The sequence below is a fragment of the Daphnia magna genome, linkage group LG10, assembly GCF_020631705.1.
Source record: "Daphnia magna isolate NIES linkage group LG10, ASM2063170v1.1, whole genome shotgun sequence".
Classification (NCBI taxonomy): domain Eukaryota; kingdom Metazoa; phylum Arthropoda; class Branchiopoda; order Diplostraca; family Daphniidae; genus Daphnia; species Daphnia magna.
In genome coordinates, this window is record NC_059191.1 from 3,204,189 (window position 1) to 3,224,826 (window position 20,638).

General features: G+C 44.6%; 2 protein-coding genes and 2 non-coding genes across 4 annotated transcripts; all 4 read left to right on the forward strand.

Annotated features, from left to right (window-relative positions):
* The first annotated feature begins 2,190 nt into the window (after positions 1-2,190).
* Positions 2,191-7,071, forward strand: LOC123476939. Its single transcript, XM_045179952.1, has 3 exons — positions 2,191-3,027; positions 6,791-6,865; positions 6,925-7,071. Exons 1-3 carry the CDS (start codon positions 2,191-2,193, stop codon positions 7,069-7,071), a joined length of 1,059 nt encoding a protein of 352 aa, XP_045035887.1.
* Trnay-gua lies at positions 3,418-3,490 on the forward strand. Its single transcript has one exon. It is a non-coding gene; the product is annotated as a tRNA-Tyr (tRNA).
* Trnae-uuc lies at positions 6,044-6,115 on the forward strand. The gene has a single exon. It is a non-coding gene; the product is annotated as a tRNA-Glu (tRNA).
* A 4,282-nt stretch (positions 7,072-11,353) lies between the features above and the next one.
* On the forward strand, positions 11,354-11,950 carry LOC116932426. The gene has a single exon (XM_032940216.1). The coding sequence runs from the start codon at positions 11,354-11,356 to the stop codon at positions 11,948-11,950; it is 597 nt and encodes a 198-aa protein (XP_032796107.1).
* Positions 11,951-20,638: the final 8,688 nt, after the last annotated feature.

The following is a 20,638-nucleotide window of genomic DNA, read 5'->3' on the forward strand; positions in this document are numbered from 1 at the left end:
ATGGAATCGATCTACTCCACCACAGTAAGACAGCTAAAGGAACAAATTTATGTTGACGACTACCTTGGAGGCGCCGACAACATCTCTACAGCTAATACCAGGATACAGGAGACAAAATCCATCTTCCAGGAGGCAAAACTCAACATGCGAAGTTGGGTCACCAATGACAAAACAGTTCGCAATTTCTAGGTGAAAAGGGGCTCATCAACCCCATAGTGAAAATTATCACTCAGAAACTGGAAGAAGGTCAGCCTTAGGTCCTAGGGATTCGATGGGATACCGAATCCGACACCTTCCAATTCGATTCCGCACCTATCATCGAAGCTGCGACGGAATTGGAAGAACTAGTGACTAAAAGAAATATTTTAAGAATATCGGCAAGAGTATTCGATCCCATTGGGTTTTTAGCACCCACAACGCTCCTGCTGAAAATAATCTACCAGAAACTTTGGGAAGCCGAAATTGACTGGGATGTGGAACCGCCTCCTGAAATACGGAAGACATGGATAGCAGCCATGACTGGGTTGAACGAGTTTGCCAACTTAAAAATCCCACGTTGGATAGGCTACTCGAAAAGGGTCATACAAAATGCAGAAATTCATGTCTTCGGCGACGCATCCGAGGCCGCTTATGGAGCCGTTGCCAACGCAAGGCTACAAACCAAAAACGGCGACACAGCCATCCATTTTCTTGCTAGCAAGACAAAAGTGGCGCCTCTCCCAAAGAAAAAGGTCGCCTTACCAAGATTGGAGCTATTAAGCTCACTTCTGGCAGCACGATTGGGAGAAAAACTCAATAACTTTCTCCACATAGAATCGTGGCGAACAATATTCTGGGCTGACTCTCTAGTGGCACTTGGCTGGATCCGAGGAGACACCAACAGGTGGAAACCATTCGTCAGGAACCAAGTCGAAGCTATTAAGAAACTTCCTGGCCCAAATTGGTGGCGGCACTGTCCAGGAGTCCAAAATCCTGCGGATCTCGCCTCGCGGGGAGCGCCAGCCGTAACGCTGGTACACTCCGATATGGTAGAACGGACCATCATGGCTGAAAGAAGACAAAACAAAATTGCCGGATTCAACGCCCGAGGTAGAAGAACCCAGTGTCCATGAAAGAATCGAAGCGGAAGCAAAATCGAAAACCGTCACCATGTCGGTTGCTTCCGTGGAGCCAGCCACTCCAGTGGAATGGCATCTGGATCGAATTCCGTCTTGGAACCGACTACTCAGAAGAACTGCTTGGATACTAAGATTCGCCTCCAAAAACCGCTCCACAAACGCCACACAAGTGAAGACTCCAATCAAGACAGGAGACGGAAAACAGATAACGGTAGAACATCTAAAAGTAGAGGAACTGACGAAGGCGGAGCTACTTATTTATAGGCAGCTCCAAAAAGAAGCTTTTCCCAAGACGTTTCAGGATCTGCAAGAAGGGCGGCAACCGCACCATAAGGAGAAAATTGCCGCACTCCGACCCGTGTGGGACGCAAGAGACAAGTTGATTAGAATAACAGGAAGAGTAGAGCTAGCGCTAAGAGACAGGGAGATTGAACCCGCCATCTTGCTTCCCGCTCAACATCCAGTCGTCAAACTAATCATCCAAGATCGACACGTCTCGCTAAAACACGCTGGAGTTAAAACCACCCTATCGGATCTAAGAGAACGTTTTTGGATCATCAAAGGACGCCAACAGACCAAATCAGTCTGGCACGCCTGCGTCAAGTGCCAACGGCTATCTTCACCGCCATTCAGAGAAATAGCTGCACCTCTACCGATTAATCGACTGAAACAAGCGAAAGCCTTCGAAATCACGGGTGTTGATTTCGCAGGGCCGCTGTATTACAAACACCCAACATTGCGTAAGAAACGCAAGCAAACGGATCCTACATCCTCCACGGATCCCTCGTCAACGGATGGTTCGTCTTTGGAGCCTACGGTAGAGCCTCCAGCGATGGAGCCCATTGAAGAACCTCCAACCACAGAACCAACGGAGGAAAACGAAGAAAACCTCCAATTGGATGAATCCTCAGCCAAAAAGAAGGCCACAATTAAACAGCCAAAGAGCTATGCCTGCCTATTTACTTGTGCTGTAACGAGGGCCGTCCATCTGGAGCTAACAAAATCGATGTCCGCGCGCGACTTCCTCCTCGCATTTCGAAGATTTTCCGCCAGGAGGGGTAGCGTCTCAATCATGTATTCGGACAATGCCCAAACATTAAGATGCGTCTCGAAACATTTAAAAGTCTTAAGATCCGACCCAGCGATCCACGACCTTCTGGCAATGCGGAAAACCGAATGGATTTTCTCGGCCAGCCTGGCCCCGTGGTGGGGAGGGTTCTGGGAGCGCATGGTGCGGACGATGAAGGATTTGTTGAGGCGCTCCAATGGTCGTGCATGTTTGGAATACGACGAGCTAGAGGTTAGTCTCATTGAAACCGAGAGCGTGGTGAATGCACGGCCACTCACCTACGTGGCAGAAGGGAGCAACGACCCGCTCCCCATCACCCCGAAACAGTTTCTCAACAATAGGTGTTCGAACTGCACTCCGCCGGAGCCAGCCGAAAACCTCATAGCTCCCGACGCAACCAATTTGAAACTGCTGGAAATGGATCGTCAACGTAGGGAGTATGTCAGCGATATCTGTGAACGATTTGTGACGGACTACTTTCTCCAAATCGACAAATTCCACTGTAAAGGAGGATCCGGCCGCAAGATCAGGGTAGGAGAAGTTGTCATCATTCACGATGACAACACCAAGCGCCTTATGTGGACGATAGGAGTAGTGAAGAAGCTAATCACTAGCAGAGACGGGTTGATCCGTATGGTTATGGTCAAGACGCCGAACGGGAACCTTATCAACCACGCCATTCAATCGTTACACCCCTTAGAGCTACGTGAGGATCAGGCGGACGACGTCAAAATTTCACCTACGCCAGAGCTGGAATTGCAACCAGAAGAAGCAACTCCACCCATGGCCGCCGCAGATCCAGTCGAGCAGGAAGAGCCGTGGACCACGGGCTCTGGTGGGGTGTGTGTTGGGAATATACCTCGTTCCCAACATCCGACAACACGAGCTGGAAGACGGACGCGACTTCAATCACGTTTTATTTCATATGATTTGGGTGGCCCTCGCTAGGAGGCCACCATGTTACAATTTATTTTGTGTAGCCCCCCCCCTCGGCCTACCGACCGGAAAATGTACAGGGCAAGGGGCAGTTAGTTACTGAATATACCTCACACCGTCAAGACAACAGCCAGTGCTCCCGTGTTTTCTTTCTTTCATCTTTACATTTTCATCTTTACTAAGGTAAGTTCAGTCACGGGCTGAACTAAATCTTACAATGGTTATTGGAATCAGGTGTGACAAGAACTTTATCAATTTGCTGGATTCCACACGGCCTGAGTGTTAACGTAATATGCCGAAATAGCTCAGTTGGGAGAGCGTTAGACTGTAGATCTAAAAGTCCCTGGTTCGATCCCGGGTTTCGGCAACCAACGGCTGATAACATCCCATATGGTCTAGTGGCTAGTTTATGGAGGGGTTTCCGGAAGGGGAATAAACATTTATGGGGTGGAGGCATTAAAAAATATTACTAAAATTACATAAATAAAATAAATACGGAAGAGTCTACTAATCTACTGGGTATGGAATTCCTACGGGAAGAGTGGGTTATCCTCAGCTTCGGGGTTTGGTGCACCATGATGGAAATGGGCACATACCATTTCCATTGATCCCTGGATCGCTGCCAATCGGGCCTTTAATCGAAAAGAACCCCAGGATCTTCCGTTGATTCCGAGAATCGAACGGATTTCGTCGTTCCTGGGGTACCATGATCCAAGAGACCCGACAACCAGGGGGAGAATCCTCGCATGCGAAAAATATTTATCATATTTCCGCTGGTAGGCATTCTCCATACTCCCTGGTTGGTCATAGCAGACCACGACGTCGACCATCACCCGGGAACCGGATAGTTGAAATTCAACACCCGGTCTTAACCTTTGCCTGGGGATGGCATTGTTGATCGTGACGTCGTGTCCCTGCTTGACTAGCAGCGACTCCAAGAGATCTTGGATGATGTTGTGCCTCTTGGTGGCGAGCTGGAGACCTTCTTCAAAGTGGTTAAGCACATGAAACCCGGTCTCGTTTTCCTTTCCGCATCGGCGGCAACTCGTATCTTGCTCCTATGAGCAAAACCACGAGTGCCCCCGAAGAGGAAGGCTGTCGAGCCGGGCCCTGTGAAGATATCTCCAGTCGCCGAAGGAGAGGGGCGTACGGCAGGATACCAGGCGAGCCAAGTCTTTTGACTTGTTTTCCAGGAAGAGGCAAGTGGCAACTACTCCCTGGTGGCTCTTATCGGAAATTAGGTCTCTGGTATAGCGCTGCCGAGCTACTTTCCGAAGTCCGCGGACTGCCTTGACTGGGCTTACGGAGACGTCATCGGTGACAATTCTCAGATTTTCATCGCCGGATACATCAATCCGCACTCCCAGTCGTTTGGCAGCTTGGCGGGCAAGAGTCCAAAGATTGGACCCTGCCTCCGCGTACCTCAGTCTGTAGAGCCCTGCATCCACGGATCCCGAAAGATATTCCCCAACTGGCAACACTCCTGGATGCTCGTTTCTGAACCCTCGCCGTATGGTGTAATGGAGCTGCTCTCGGCATATGTTCCTCACTGTAGGGTCTCTACAAGTGAGGAGCTGAGCAGCCCTGGCGATGGTCCAGATATCGGCATCATCAGTGAGGCGGCATGTTCATAGGCCCCCAACCCGCCGGTCCGCGTAGAAAAACGGGACCGTTGCGTGATTGGGAAGGTTGCGAATAAGGCCTAGAAACTTCCTACACTCAGTGTCCAGTTGGGTAAGGCAGTCTTTCAGGACCCGACCCGAAGCAAGGTGATGGGAAAGGGAGGGGAGAAGGTGGCTACGGAAGATTTCAAGTTTTTTCCATGGTGCGAGGTGGGAGGCGGCAATCTTGTCGAGGTTAGGGATAAGGTCAGTTGGTGGTCGGAACCGTAATTTTCCTCCGATCGGTGTACCAAGATATGTTTCTTGGTCGTCTGGAGCCAAGCACCGAATTAATGATCACCAATTCGGCACAGGGCGTCAGACGGCTTGCCTTTGTCGAAGACCAGGCAAGCACACTTCCCGGCATTAAATTGCATCCCCAAGGTGTTTGCGGTGAGGGTAAAAACGTTTTAAATTATTTGCAGCCCGGAGGGAGAATTTGTAACCACGGCAATGTCGTCAGCAAATGCCGTTGTTTTCACGAGCGAGCCAAATATTAAAAATCCGGGGTTAATATTGGACTTTCCGGCCCTGACGAGGGGTTTGGAAGCCAGGTTAAAAATAGGGGAACTAAGAGCGTCACCCTGGCGAATACTTGCTGTCGGGAAAATGCGGATGGATTCTTTCCTAAAGGCAAAATTCATCCGATTTCCCGAATATATGTCCACCAGGATGCGTCGGAGGTCCTCTGGTATTGGAAGTGATGTGAACAGCTCATTCAGAACGGCATGAGCCACAGATCCAAACGCGTTGCACATGTCCAACCATGCAATAGACATGTGCTTTCGTTTGGTCTTTGTCTCCTCGACAACCGTCTGTAAGAGCTGTGTATGTAGTTCGTAGTTAGCTGTGTTCCCTTTCTTGAAAATGGGGACAGTTCGCGATGTCTTCAAACAATTACGAACCCCTAGCTTCCAAACCATTTTACAAACTGTTTCCAGCAGAATGCAGTTGGTGTCGATGGCTCTAAGATGACGGTATTCTAGGCCATCAACCCCTGGTGATGTGTTGGTAGCCCGGCGAAGCTTAGCCTCAAGCTCTTGTTGGGTTGGCGCACGATTAAGGAAGTTCATCTGGTCCTCTGAAGGTTGGGACCAGTCGCAGGTGTCGTAGAGTTCCCTCGCACTTTGGCACTGCTGCGGAGATGGTCTCAATCGGTTGTAAGTCCTCTTGAGATATTCCTCCGCAGCTTGTACAGTACCATCGTAGGAGGGTGAACGGTCTTCGAGCACCTGTCGAACAACCAACGGCTGATAACATCCCATATGATCTAGTGGCTAGGATACCTGGCTTTCACCCAGGGGGCTCAGGTTCGATTCCCGGTATGGGAATAGTTAGAATTGTTTATTGTTACAATGTCATATTTTTGTTGCTTGGTTGAATCAAAAATAGAAAAATTCTCTGTTTTGGCAAGTTATCGATAATCAGTCATCGGTGTACAGTCTTGGGGGGGGGGGAAATTGCCGTCACTGTTTGAGTTTGAGTTTGAGAACACTTTTTCGAATTTGTTGCAGCCATAAGCCATAACTATTTAAATAGTTCACTAATGGGTAACCAACTTGAGTGGGTGAAACGGCTCGAGATGCAGGGTATCGATCCCCGTACTTCTCGCATGCTAAGCGAGCGCTCTACCCTCTGAGCTACATCCCCGAGTACAACGCTCACTGTGGGCTCATCTGGGAATTGAACCCGGGACCTCTCACACCCTAAGCGAGAATCATACTACTAGACCAATGAGACGCACATGTCACGACCGTTGCAAGTTGCAGAACCCTTTTATGATTTTTCGTTGCCAGGGTGACCAACCGACAGTAATGGTCTGCTACAAGAGAGCGTGGGAGGCGTACCTTTTGGTCTCCTTAGAATCGTTTTTCCCTTTTTTTTTTTTTTTTTGTGAAATACTACGACTTTTGTGTTCCCATTTTATCAGAGAAATACAACAATTGGTTTGAATTATAATTTTATTATTTGTCTTATTTATCCTGTGGGGAACAATCTCACAATAGGTGCCGAAACCCGGGAACGAAATACTAGGCATGGCTAAATGTCTCATGAATCAAGATTTTACATACCCACCTCATGTTTAAATTTACTTTTACGACATTCTTTTGTGCTAACAATTGGTTCTCTGTACATGCAGTGGAAATTGAAAGCCTACAAAGGCCAAGGTGCACCCTGCTATTACAACCCGCAGAGGTCCTATCAAATATTAGTTCATTTGGACAAAGAAAGTCACCCACCGATTCCCTGGAAGCCTACAAAGGCCAAAGCTCACTCTGACACTTGAAGCCGCAGAGGTTCCATGCAAGTACCAGCCCATTATAGTATCATTGCATATCCATCCTAGTATCATCGGGGCAAGGGAACTGCATACCAACTCTTCCTTGTTCTGCTCTTAAGACGAGTGGAAGCCATAAGGCAATTGAAGGGAATGAATTGGAACAATCAGGGCTGTACCACGCTACAAGAACGTTTCAGAAAGCAATAAGGCAACGGACCAAGTACTTGGTAAATAATACTACGCCATACCGAAACGCTCGTTTACTAATTATAAATTATTCTAAGGAGTTTCGTAAAAAAAACGGAGAGGTTGAAATCGGAAAATAACCGCACCTCGCCATAAGAGCATTTGGAAAGCCATAAGGCAACGGACCAAGTAATTGGTAACTAAGATTGTGTAACATCCCAAACGTGCTTGACAGCTAATGATAAATTGTTAAGGTATGGACACCGACGATGCGGAAGCCTCAGGGGGCGAGGCAACTAAGAAACCAAGAGACCCGGAGGTCTACAAAACGAGGCGATCCACTACTAAAAGGTTATTCACGCGGACCGTGAATTCTGTGGAGCAGAAAATCATTTCGGAGGCTAGCAGAGATACCATCCCGGGTAGGAATTTTATCTAGGTCCAATGTTGTTGCCGATACAGAATCGACCATTGGTTCAGGATCAGAATCGCACATCGGCCCGGGTCATTTCCAACTTGAGTCGCCAAACCTTGTCCATTTCTGCTATGCCAATATTACACATGTATTTTGGTAGAACACCGGCAAGCAGTGTTGATCCGGGATTAATTTATCAATATTGGCATAACAGAAATGGACAAGGTTTGAAAATTCAAGTTGTAAATTACCCGGGCCGATGTGCGATTCTGATCTTCAGCCAATAACAGCGAAAAACAACATTGTATCAATTTTAAAAATTGAACACCTAACCAATGTTATAAATGTATTTTGGAAGAACATTGGTGAGCAGTGTTGATCCGGGATAATTTTATCAGTAGTGGCATAACAGAAATGGACAAGGTTTGGCGACTCAAGTTGGAAATGACCCGGGCCGATGTGCGATTTCGATATGCAGCCAATAATTGCGCAAAACAACATTGGACCAACATTCAACATTCCAACATCAAAAATTAAATAGTAGCCTAAAACAAAAGGATAGCTTTATTCATCGTAATATAAAGTAAAGACAAACCTAGCCGGATTTCCCGGATTTGAACCCTAGACCACTGTACAACAACTTCATCTTTCAGACGCTTTATCCACTTAGCTATTTCTATACATATCAAGTAATATGTTTTCCGGAGTAGTTCCGGAATTTGGTTAAAAACTTAGAAAAAATTTCCCAGTGAAAACCAAAGTTAGTTTAAATTTAGTACGTGGTTACAGTTCTATTATTTTTACTGATTATAGATACTAATTTACACAACAATCATTTCATTTTCATGTTTAATCGTTAATTTAGACCAAAAATTTCAAAAATACAACAAAAAATGTAATTAAAAATAACAAATTTAAAAAGCACACCCGGGTAGGAAACAATACTGACCATTCTGTTTTCTTCATCCGATGTTGATTTTAGGTCGGTTCACATCGTAAATGCGTTATCAGTTACATGAGATTGGTCCATGGTTGGAAAAATATTGGAATGTGGTTTTCCAAAACCAAATCAATTCCATCCTGGGCCATTCTTAGAAAGTTGAGTTTTAACGATGCATGTATTCCGCTACTAAACCAATGTCGATACAATTTCGAACTTTTGCTGTTGTTCGATATCGACTAGCCAATAATAATCCAATGTCCAAAACCCAAATTTCAACGATTTATATATCCCAATATTTATCCAATGTCAATACAATTTCGAATTTTTGATGCTGTTCGATATCGAAATGCCAATAGTACCCATAAGTCAGAAATTCAAGTTTAAACGATATATATATCCATATACTAATCCAAGGTTGGTACAATTCCAAATTTTAGCTGCTGTTCGATATCGAAATGCCAATAGTACCCCAAAGTCAAAAACCCAAGTTCAAACGATATATATATCCATGTACAAATCCAATGTTGGTACAATTTCAAATTTTTGCTCTTTTTCGATATCGAAATGCCAATAGTACCCCAAAGTCAGAAACCCAAGTTTAAACGATATATATATCCATGTACAAATCCAATGTTGGTACAATTTCAAATTTTTACTCTTGTTCGATATCGAAATGCCAATAGTACCCCAAAGTCAGAAACCCAAGTTTAAACGATATTTATATATCCATATACTAATCCAATTTTGGTACAATTTCAAATTTTTGCTCTTGTTCGATATTGATTAGCCAACAGTAAACCAATGTCAGAAATCGATGTTTATCTCCCGATACTAATCTAATGTTAAAACAATTTCGAATTTTTGCTGTTGATCGATATCAATTTGACAATAGTAAACCAAAATTAGGAAAAACAGATTAAATGATCTATATATTCCGATACTAATCCAATGTCGATACAATTTCGAATTTATGTTATTGTTCGATGTATACCGGGGCAGGAAACAACATTCGCCAAAATTAATTCGATGTTCGTATAGGCTTGGATTGATGCACAAAAATACAAGCTTTCTATTGGCAAGCCAATGCTCGGCAAATGATGGAATTCTGCACTTATATCAGTTATCGAATGACGAGACTAGGTAACATCGTAGGACCTATGTTAAAAATTCCTCGCTAAAATTAAACCCGGTTCCAAAAACCAATTCCAAAAACAGGGTTTTACCGTTCCCCGACTTCTACCCCAAAACTATACATATATACATACATACCAATAATATTATCGTTAAACAACAACAAAAATTCGTATCGCATCGACATTGGGTTGGTATCGTGGTATAAAGATCGTTTAATCTTGTTTGTCTAATATTGGCTTATAATTGGCTAATCGATATCGATCAAGAGAAACAAATTGAAATTATACCAAAATTGGATTAGTATATGGATATATAAATCGTTTAAACTTCGGTTTCTGACTTTGGGATACTATTGGCATTTCGATATCGAACAAAAGCAAAAATTTGAAATTGTACCAACATTGGATTAGTATATTGATATATTAATCGTTTAAACTTGGGTTTTTACTTTGAAATACTATTGACCTTTCGATATCGAACAAGAGCAAAAATTTGAAATTGTACCAACATTGGATTTGTATATGGATTTATATATTGTTTAAACTTGGGTTTCTAACTTTGGGGTACTATTGGCATTTCAATATCGAACAAGAGCAAAAATTTGAAATTATACCAACATTGGATTTGTACATGGATATATATACGTTTAAACTTGGATTTCTGACTTTGGGGTACTATTGGCATTTCGATATTGAACAAAAGCAAAATTTTTAAATTGTACCAACATTGGATTAGTATATGGATAGATATATCGTTTAAACTTGAATTTCTGACTTTGGGGCACCATTGGCATTTCGTTTTCGAACAGCATCAAAAATTCGAAATTGTATTGACATTGGATAAATATTGGGATATATACATCGTTGAAATTTGGGTTTCGGACATTGGATTATTATTGGCTAGTCGATATTGAACAACAGCAAAGGTTCGAAATTGTATCGACATTGGTTTAGTAGCGGGATACATGCATCGTTAAAACTCAACTTTCTAAGAATGGCCCAGGATGGAATTGAGTTGGTTTTTGAAAAACCACATTCCAATATTTTTCCAACCATGGACCAATCTCATGTAACTTATAACGCATTTACGACGTGAACCGACCTAAAATCAACATCGGATTAAGAATGGTCAGTATTGTTTCCTACCCGGGCATGACGCTGCTAAAGGAGAATATACAAGAACTGATGAACCAATGTCTGTACCATCATTCAAGATACTTATCAGCAATAGCTCCAACAGGCGACTCGCTTAATACGGAGGAACAGTGGGCGATCAGGACTGACACTGCTGCACACGACGCGTTCAAACTTATCGACGATTACCTCAACACTATCCAGTCTGACGAGACGCCCAACGGCGGGGTGAAAAGGCCGGCGAACGATAAAGGTGACTCATCGGTCGTTCTCGCAGAAGCCAAGAAGAAGCGAATGGCAGCAGAAGAAGCGCTCAAGATTACTGAGGAAGAAACTAATAAGAAAATTGAAGAAATCCGACGCAACTCACATGCTTAGCGAGTCGAGCTACAGGGCGAAATTAATCGTCAGAGAGCTTTAGAATCGTCCCTGGAAATTACAAATCCAAAAGACACGAGCGGGCCTGATGACAACTCTATGTCGTTTGACAACCGTCCCGAGACCATCTTTCCGGATCCGCCACCGCGACCATTAAACCGCTCAACACCGTTCGACAACCCTCCCGGGGCCACTTTACCAAATCCACCACCACGGTCAGCAGACTATTCCGGCAGTAGCGGGTTCAACTGGTTATCAACCATGCTACCCAGGATCGAGATAACGCTCTTTAACGGAGACCCGCGTCTGTGGCGCTCTTTTTCAAGATCCTTTAAAGAGCTCGTTCACGAAGTTTTGCCGTCTGACGCCCAGCGAATCGTAGCGCTAAAAAACATGTTGACACCAGACGTGCGACAAAGATTCGAGACTATGCTGAGAAACCCCAACAGCTACAAAAGAGTCCTTAACGAGCTGCATAGCCGATATGGAGATCCGTACCTGATTGAACGGGCCTACCTGCACAGCCTACAACGTATTAGGAACTGCAGAGACGGCGACGGGCACGCACTGCGCGACTTGGCCGCCCAAATACACGACGTTACCTCCGGGCTTCAGGACGAGAATGCGTCCGACATCTTCTCTGGTCCCGCTCTTGAGTTATTCACCGACAAGCTACCCAGCGATCTCAGAAGTTAATGGGGAATTTATCTTTATAGAAGAAGGCCTGCCGTAATGACGCTAATGGATCTCGACAGATGGTTGCAAGAGAGAATAAACAGTGATATATGGAATACCCCGATCCATAAGCGATCGACCGGAGAAAGAGAAAAGCAGACAAGGAACCATCAAGAAACGAGAGCTGGGCCAACAAGTCGACGCGAATATCCCACGGTCCTTTTTGCCGCCAAAAGACAACTGCCAAGAGACACGACGGCGAGGGAAGGTCCGTCCAGTAAACCTTCGGGTAACTGCCAGTTTTGTAAACAGCAAAGACATCCACTTTATGAATGCAGTGTCTTCATAGCCGCAACCCCCGACGCACGAATCCGTATGGTGATGACCGAGGGCAACTGTTTTAGGTGCCTCGGAAGAAAACATCTAAGTTCCCAATGTAGGAAAACCATAACGTGCTCTATACAAAATTGCAACCGCAAACATCACCCATTGCTGCATGGAGCGGAACTTCCCAAGGGTTTAGCTCAAATTCAACCGCGAGATGCCGCACTTCCACTTACTGGCGCAAACGCTCTGTGTCTAGCTACAAATACATCCAAGAAAAGGGGGCCGGATATTATCCTACCCATCGTCTCATTGGTGATTCGGGCAGAAATTAATAGCAAAAGAATCCTAGCGTTGCTGGACAGCGGAAGTCAAGTCACGCTTGTAAGAGCCGATGTCGTGAACGAACTAGGACTCACCGGAGAAATAGAGAAAATTCGGCTCTCAACCTTCCACGGACGAGATCCTGATTTAATCGCTACTAACATCTGTTTCACATTGGAATCCGAAGATGGAGATTGGACGTGCGCTGTGGCAAACGCTCTCGCAGTTCCACATTTAAATTTAACTCGAAGCAACGTGGATTGGCAAGTGGAAAAAGCCATATGGGATCAACTCGCCGACTTAGACCTCCCACAAATGGACGACCGGCCGATACTGATGTTATTGGGCATGGATGTCACAGAAGCCCACCTTCCCGTGGAGGTCCGACGTCCGAAAACTGACACAAAGGGACCGTACGCGATGCGGACCGTTCTCGGTTGGACCGTTTTTGGAAGCCGACCCTCATATCTCGTGGTAAACGACTCGACTAGAGAGAGTCACACCTCATGCAACGCCGTAGCACTAGACAGCCTGCTGAAATCCCTCTTTGAGGTAGACACGCGAGCACTCCCGGCGAAAGAAGACGGAAAATTCGTATGTCGGTCGGACAAACGGGCGATGAAGCTGTTGGAAACCACAACAAAAGATCTGGGAGGAAGATACGAAGTCGGTTTGTTATGGGCGACAGACAACTTCTCCATTCCTAACAACCGCCCCCTCGCGCTGCAGCGCCCCTTTGCGAACGAACAGCGTTTCGCTAGGGATCCAGCGTATGCGGTGAGATACAGCAAAATCATTAATGAATACATTGACCTTGGGTTTGCAAGACCTCTCCACCCAACTGAATTAGCCGGGCCTGAAGGAAAAACCAACTACCTCGTCCATTTTGGTGTAACCAACCCGAATAAACCAGACAAGTTAAGAGTAGTGTTTAATGCAGCGCTTCAATTCAAAGGAAATTCATTAAACGATTTACTACTACCGAGGCCGGATTTTCTCACCAGTCTAATCGGAGTACTCCTGCGTTTCCGTGTCTCTGCCATTGGTGTATCAGCCGACATTGAAAAGATGTTTCTACAAGTGAAGGTACCTGAGGCGGATCAGTCTGCTCAACGTTTCTTATGGAGGACACCAAACAGTAAAGAGGCGCCTAGTACGTACCAAATGTGCGTACACGTATTTGGAGCTACATCGTCTCCAGCGTGCTGCACTTGAGCCCTCCGGAAGGCAGCAATAGAGCAACCAGAATTCAATCTGCTCTCCAAGATAGTCAAGAAATTCTACGTCGATAACTATTTGGATTCCTTCGACCGGGAAGAGGACGCCATGGAGTGGTCACATCGGATGATTTCAATGCTGAAAAGTAAAGGGTTCCGTTTGAACCAGTGGTTGAGCTCCTCAAGAACCGTTTTGACTTCCATACCAGCTACCGAGCGAGCCCATTCAAGCTTGGACATCGATCTGGATCGGCTGCCTATTGAACGAACGCTCGGAATGTTCTGGGATTGCGAGCTTGACGAATTCCAGTTCAATTTCAAACCTCCACCACAAGTCAAAACCAAACGGGAAATGTTCGCCGCCGCAGCCTCTATTTTTGGCCCTCTGGGGTGCATCTGCCTCGTCATCATTTCAGTCAAAATTCTAATGCAAGAGATCTGAAGAAGGGAAATCAGCTGGAACGAGCAGCTGCCAGGAGACATCTTGCAAGAATGGGGCGACTGGTGTTTTGAACTCGGCAGAGCAACCAACCTGCGAATCCCTCGATGCTTTCGCCGTATTAACTTTGTGGCCGACCAATGCGACGTGCAATTACATGTTTTTTCTGACGCTTCAAAGGACGGGTACGGAGCAGTCGCATATTTGCGCTACTCATGTGAAGGACGGATTCATGTGGCCTTCGTCATGGGAAAATCTCGTATGGCTCCCGTCCGAAAACTGACAATACCTAAATTAGAGCTGAATGGCGCTTGGACAGCAGTCGAATTGGCACGAATTGTGCAGAAGGAGTTGAGCATGATAACCGGGCGGAGGTATTTTTGGACCGACTCCACGACTGTTCTTCGCTGGGTGAATACCTACCGCTCCCGACTAGAAGAATTCGTAGCTAATTGAGTGACTCACATACTCAATTATTCCGAAGCGATTGAATGGAACCACGTCCCTAGAGCTGAGAACCCTGCCGACGATTGTAGCCGGGGAGTCAAAGCGACGAACCTCAGTCAAAATCATCGTTGGTTCGCCGGCTCTGAATTTTTGTTGAAGACGGACGAGCAATGGCCCAGTCAGACCACATGGCGCACACAACAAGATTCAAAGATTACCGACGTTTACGCCGTGTCACTGGAACCGCCTTGCACCATCCAAATACTTATAAACGAAGCAACATCGTTGGACGAGCTCAAGCTAAAAGTGGCCCAAATGATACTACTGGGAAAAGATTCCGACGAATCAAAAAGTGCGAAACCAAACACTCGTGACTACGCGGCTGCAATGATCAGGTGCATACAAGTGGCGCAGAGACATTGTTACGAAGAAGACGTTAGAAGCCTGTCACAGTCAAAGAAATTACCGAAAAATACAAGGTTAAGGAGTCCGAATCCCTTCATCGATGGAAACGGAATCATCCGCGTTGGCGGGAGATTGGAGCACGCTGAGCTAGAAGAAGAAACCCGTTTTCCGACCATCATTCCCCACACGCACCCCTTAGCTGATCCAATCATACTAGATGCCCATGAATCGGTACGTCACGGAGAGAAAATCCGGACTCTCAGTGAAACGAGGGGCAGATATTGGATAACCAAAGGGCTCGCCATGGTGAGTAAAATCGTCCGCAACTCTATTGTCTGCAAGAAGGAAGGGGCGAAGGCGACGCTGCCGTTCATGGCCCCGCTACCCAAACACCGGTTGCAGCCTTATCTTCCGGCGTTCACGAATGTAGGTACCGACTACTTCGGACCATTCGAAGTGGTGGTAGGTAGGCGACATGAGAAACGATACGGTGTTCTCTTTACCTGCCTGGTTACTCGAGCGATTCACCTGGAGATGGCACACAGTCTCACAACGGATTACTTTGTCGCCGCTTTCCGTCGCTTCGCCAACCGTAGAGGGAGTCCTGCCATCGTCTACAGCGACAATGGCACTAACCTAGTGTCCGGGGAGAAAGAAATGAGAGAGGCAATCGAGAGATTCAACGTCCATGCAGAACAGAACTTCCAGCTAAAAGGAATTGAGTGGCACTTTTCTCCTCCGTCGGCCCAACACTTTGGTGGAGCGTGGGAGCGTCTAGTAAAGTCATGCAAAATAACGCTGAGGCACGTCCTACAGAACCAAGTGGCCTCCGACGAAATACTCTACACTGCTCTCACCGAGATAAAACTTCTACTTAACGGCCGGCCACTGACACATGTGAGCATAGACCCGAAGGATCCTTTCCCGCTGACGCCAAACCATTTCTTACTAGGCAGCCACTACCCGAATTTGCCAGTTGCAGTCATTAGCCCGACGGAACGTCTAAACAGCAAGAGCTAGGGGCGGGCACAGCAAATCGTCGAGCATTTCTGGCGACGTTGGCTCCGCGAATATCTGCCAACCCTGACTGAGAGGAAAAATGGACCAAACAGACGCACGGACTCATGGTGGGAGATCTAGTGCTGGTAGCCGACAAGAAGAGCACACGGGGAACGTGGCCAGTAGGTCGGATAACCAAAGTAATGCCCGGCCAGGATGGAGTCGTCAGGACCGCCATAGTCCAAACGCAGTACGGAGAGTATGTCAGACCCGCCATTAAGCTTTTTGTTTTTCAGGAGTCATCTCAGACCCCAGACGTTTCCACTTAGTTGAACGGGGCCGGGATGTCACGACCGTTGCAAGTTGCTGAACCCTTTTATGATTTTTGGTTGCCAGGGCGACCAACCGACAGTAACGGTATGCTACAAGAGAGCGTGGGGGGCGTACCTTTTGGTCTCCTTAGAATCGTTTTTCCCTTTTTTGGTTTTTCTGGTGTAAAATACTACGACTTTTGTGTTCCCCTTTTATCAGAGAAATACAGCAATTGGTGAGAATTATAATTTTATTATTTTTCTTATTTATCCTGTGGGGAACAATCTCACACGCACACAAATCTACCACTTTAACAAATTGTAAGAAGAAAACTCCCAGTCCTGATGAGGCTTGATGGATGTTTCAAACTTTGTAAACTATGCTGAGGTAGTGAAGGGTCGGTCACTGCCATCGAGTGTACACAAAGCCTACCCATGCTGGAGGAAATAGATTAAAGAAAGGGGTGTGACAACAAAGGCAATTATTTGACAGCGGTAAACGAGCGAAGTCAGTCAGCTGTGCAACGTTCGAGGACGTCGTCTAGGTCATGTAGAGTCTCACAGCTCAAGAAGGCAGGAACCCAGAGACTGACAAAATCGTTGTCTTTTTGGGTCTGCTCTTCTGAGCTGTTGTGACTACGTCCTCGATTACTTTGCTGACTGGGGACAAAGGTTAAGGTCTCGGGGTTAGGTGAAGGGTCTAAAATCTCTTGTGATAAAATTGTGGGGCTAGTATTTTCTTGTGGGGGGAGTTCATAAAGCCAACTAAAATTTTGTGTATTAAAAGAGGAGGCGAACTCCCTCCCAAGATCTAAAATAGGGCTAGCGGTAAAATTTGCTGGGGATAGGACATTACCAGGGGATTCCTCGATCGCTGGGATTTCCACCACGGATAGCTCATCACGCTCGTCTTCTGGTGGAAAAACATCCTCTAGAGAGATCACTGCAGCAGAAGAGTCACGGTTGGAGCCATCCATACTGGATGTCCCAGCAAATCGGATGGAGGGTGATGGGTTGTGATTGGAATGTAACCTTTGGTAATGTCCTTTTAGTGTAGGGCCATCTCCAGCAAATCCACACACTCCGCATTCCCAATATTTAACTAGTCGGAGTGTGTAGGCTGTCTTTAGGTGTCTGTGGATACTACCCATGGTTCTGGTGTTAGTTGCCAAGGTAGTCCACTCACACCTAGGACATTTCGGTGGTTTCCCAGGGTATTTTAAAATGATTTTGTCCCCTTCAATTCTGGAAGGGGAAAACGTGGGGAGAGAAGAGTGAGCGGGATTAGGAGAACCCTGCGAACCATCAATTGCAGATGCAATGGTTAGTTCGAGGGATTGGCGAAGAATACTGGGGGAAAGGGACTCAGTACAAGGTATTGCATGTCTGCCGGCTAAAATAAACGAATTAAATTCCTTTTTATAGCCAAGGCAGACATACTGGGTGGTGTACTGAACCGATCTCCTAAAATGTCTTTCTTTTATGTGTGTCTCCGTCAATTGTCTCTTGCGATCCCCAGACCAGGGACCGCTACCTCGCCCACCTTCACAGGATTTCTCCCCACATTTTAAAATGTTTGGCAGAGGAACTGGGATTTTAATGATTGTCCCATGGAGTCTTACTCTAGTAGCATTTCTACTAGATGCTGTTACCTCTGCCATTGCTACCCTGGGCCCAATTACATATGAAAGAATAAAACAGTAATTCTTATTGACTAAAAACAAACAAGTAAAGCAAAAATCGGTAAAATATTGTTAGAAAAATAAAAAATAAACCATTAAAATCTGAAGAGAAAATTCTAAATAAATATAGAAAGAAAGGATTTTTAAAAATTTAAGAAAGAAAAAAAAATAGCAAAATTGATGTTTTAAGTACTAAAAATTAAAAATAAAATAATTTTGTGAAGAATAAAAAAAATTAAACCGAAGAAATTGTGGAATAAAAAAATTTGTTAAGAATAAAAAAAAATTTAAAAACCGAAGAAAGTGTGGAATCAAATGAACAAAAAATTCAAGGATAAAAAGAATAAATAAATGAATTCAATGGAGTATTAAAATTAAAGAAATATATGCATTAAAATTCAATATTTGTTTTAATTAAAGCATAAGAATTTTTTAAGGGTTTTTTGGATGTCAATGGATAAAATGTAAAAATAATACCAGGAGCCAAAACACTTAATCAATAAAAACCGAAACTCTTTAAAAACACGTCTACGCTCCACGAAGTCTAGCACAAGACCTTTGAAGATACCTGGCTTTCACCCAGGAGGCTCGGGTTCGATTCCCGGGATGGGAACAGTTAGAATTGTTCATTGTTACAATGTTATATTTTTGTTGCTTGGTTGAATCAAAAATAGAAAAATTCTCTGTTTTGGCAAGTTATCGATAATCAGTCATTGGGTGCACAGTCTTAGACGGAGATTCGACGAAAAATTGCGGTAACTGTTTGAGTTTCAGTTTGAGAACCTTTTTGCGGCTTTGTTGCAGCCATAACTATTTAACAAGCAATCCACCACTCAAGTGCACCAAATTCATGGACCCCGTTTTTTTTTTTATTCCGCTATGGGATGTAAAATTTAAAAAAATACAGGCCTATCCATTTCTTTACTCAGGATTTGCCTCTTTTTTCAGAATTCTAAAATTCCCTGCCGTTCGGGAGATATTTCATGTTAAAATTAGGGTTTTTTCAAATTTTTGAAATTTGGGGGGTTGGTATCGCTTTTTGGGAAAAAAAGAAGCGTTTAAAAAAAATTAATTGTACCAAAAGTTTGCTTGGCCATCCCTTAATGCAAATCCGAAAGGAAATCTTTTTCCGGATTTGATTGGCCGAGTTATTCGCAATCTAGTAAATGGCTCATTTGGCCAGTTTCCCACCCAGCCTAGCAGCCATTTTTTTAAAACCTCCCTTTCGCTCCTGGTGGATTAGTACCGAAGCTACGATTTCTTGGCCTTCACTTTAGACCGAGGGACATGCTTTAGGCCCTCTCATATAGTCTAACGGCCCATATTTATCATTGCGATTAAACAATCGATATGTTCTGTCCTAATAACTCGATCATCATGTTTGTTATTTATTTGTGAAAGATGGACGCTGAGTCGTCACAGCGATCCAAGTCATATTTCTTGTGATTTTCAGTTTCGATTATACTTCACCTTTGGCGTCGTTCATTTGAGTGATAGAAATACAGTTGATGCTGGTTTCGTGATATTGTGTAAGGCTACATTTCTTATGGTTATTGTGTGTCATACTGTCATTGGCATTCATTTCTTTTTTTATTGTGACGCTCCTTGGTTATGGACCACACCACACACAGCACATACAATTACAAGGAAGAAGTAGTCATTGTTTGTACGTCCTGTGCCAAGTACTTTTAGCCGCGATTTGAAGTTCCAGCTATGGAAGAAGTAGGAGCACCTCTACAAGGATGAAAAGAATTAGGTTTCGCCCTACTACAGCGATAATGGCAATCCAAAAAAGGTGTGTTTAAAGTTATGGGCTACGTTTTGGCTATGCTGGGCGTAATCATTTATAGGACGTATTAGCAGGAGAAGGATTTGCAAACCTATAAATACATATTTTATCACTGTAGGCTTGGTGATTTGCGAACATCATTGTTTTTGTATTTCAACAACTTCTTGAAAAAAAAATAATTACAATACAGGAGACAATATGAAATCACTTTATTTGTTGATTCGGTTTTTTTGCACACAGTTTTTGGTAAGAAAATTTACTCCTAATCTTAGAATCAGACGGCAGGTTAGGATTTTCTTTCCTGGGGAACTGTTGCAACGTCATTGTGAGAGCATCTTTCGGTTTTTTCGGATGCATAAGGAATGGGCAAAACCTAGGTATGGAATGAGCATCAACAATACAGTATTTTGATAGCAACTAGCGTTATCCGACTGTAGAAATATAGTAGTTATGTGCGGAAATAGTTTCTTAATCGCTATAATCACTGCTTCGAGAAAAGATATCACTGACGTCACATCTTGCTTGCTTTCATTTTCAACTACATGGTCCATGTAGAATTTGTTGGGAACGGCGGTTTGTACACCATCGACGCAAACACATGTATAAAATGTAATCATTGAACCATGCCAGCTTATTCCTCTTTTACCGTAATGATCTACAGTTTTCTCGCGGAAGTATACCGGCTCAAACTTCATTTTCTAATCAATCAAAAGAACGCACTCGTTAGAAAATCCATTGCGTAAACAATTACGCTCCATTTCGGTGTGCATTT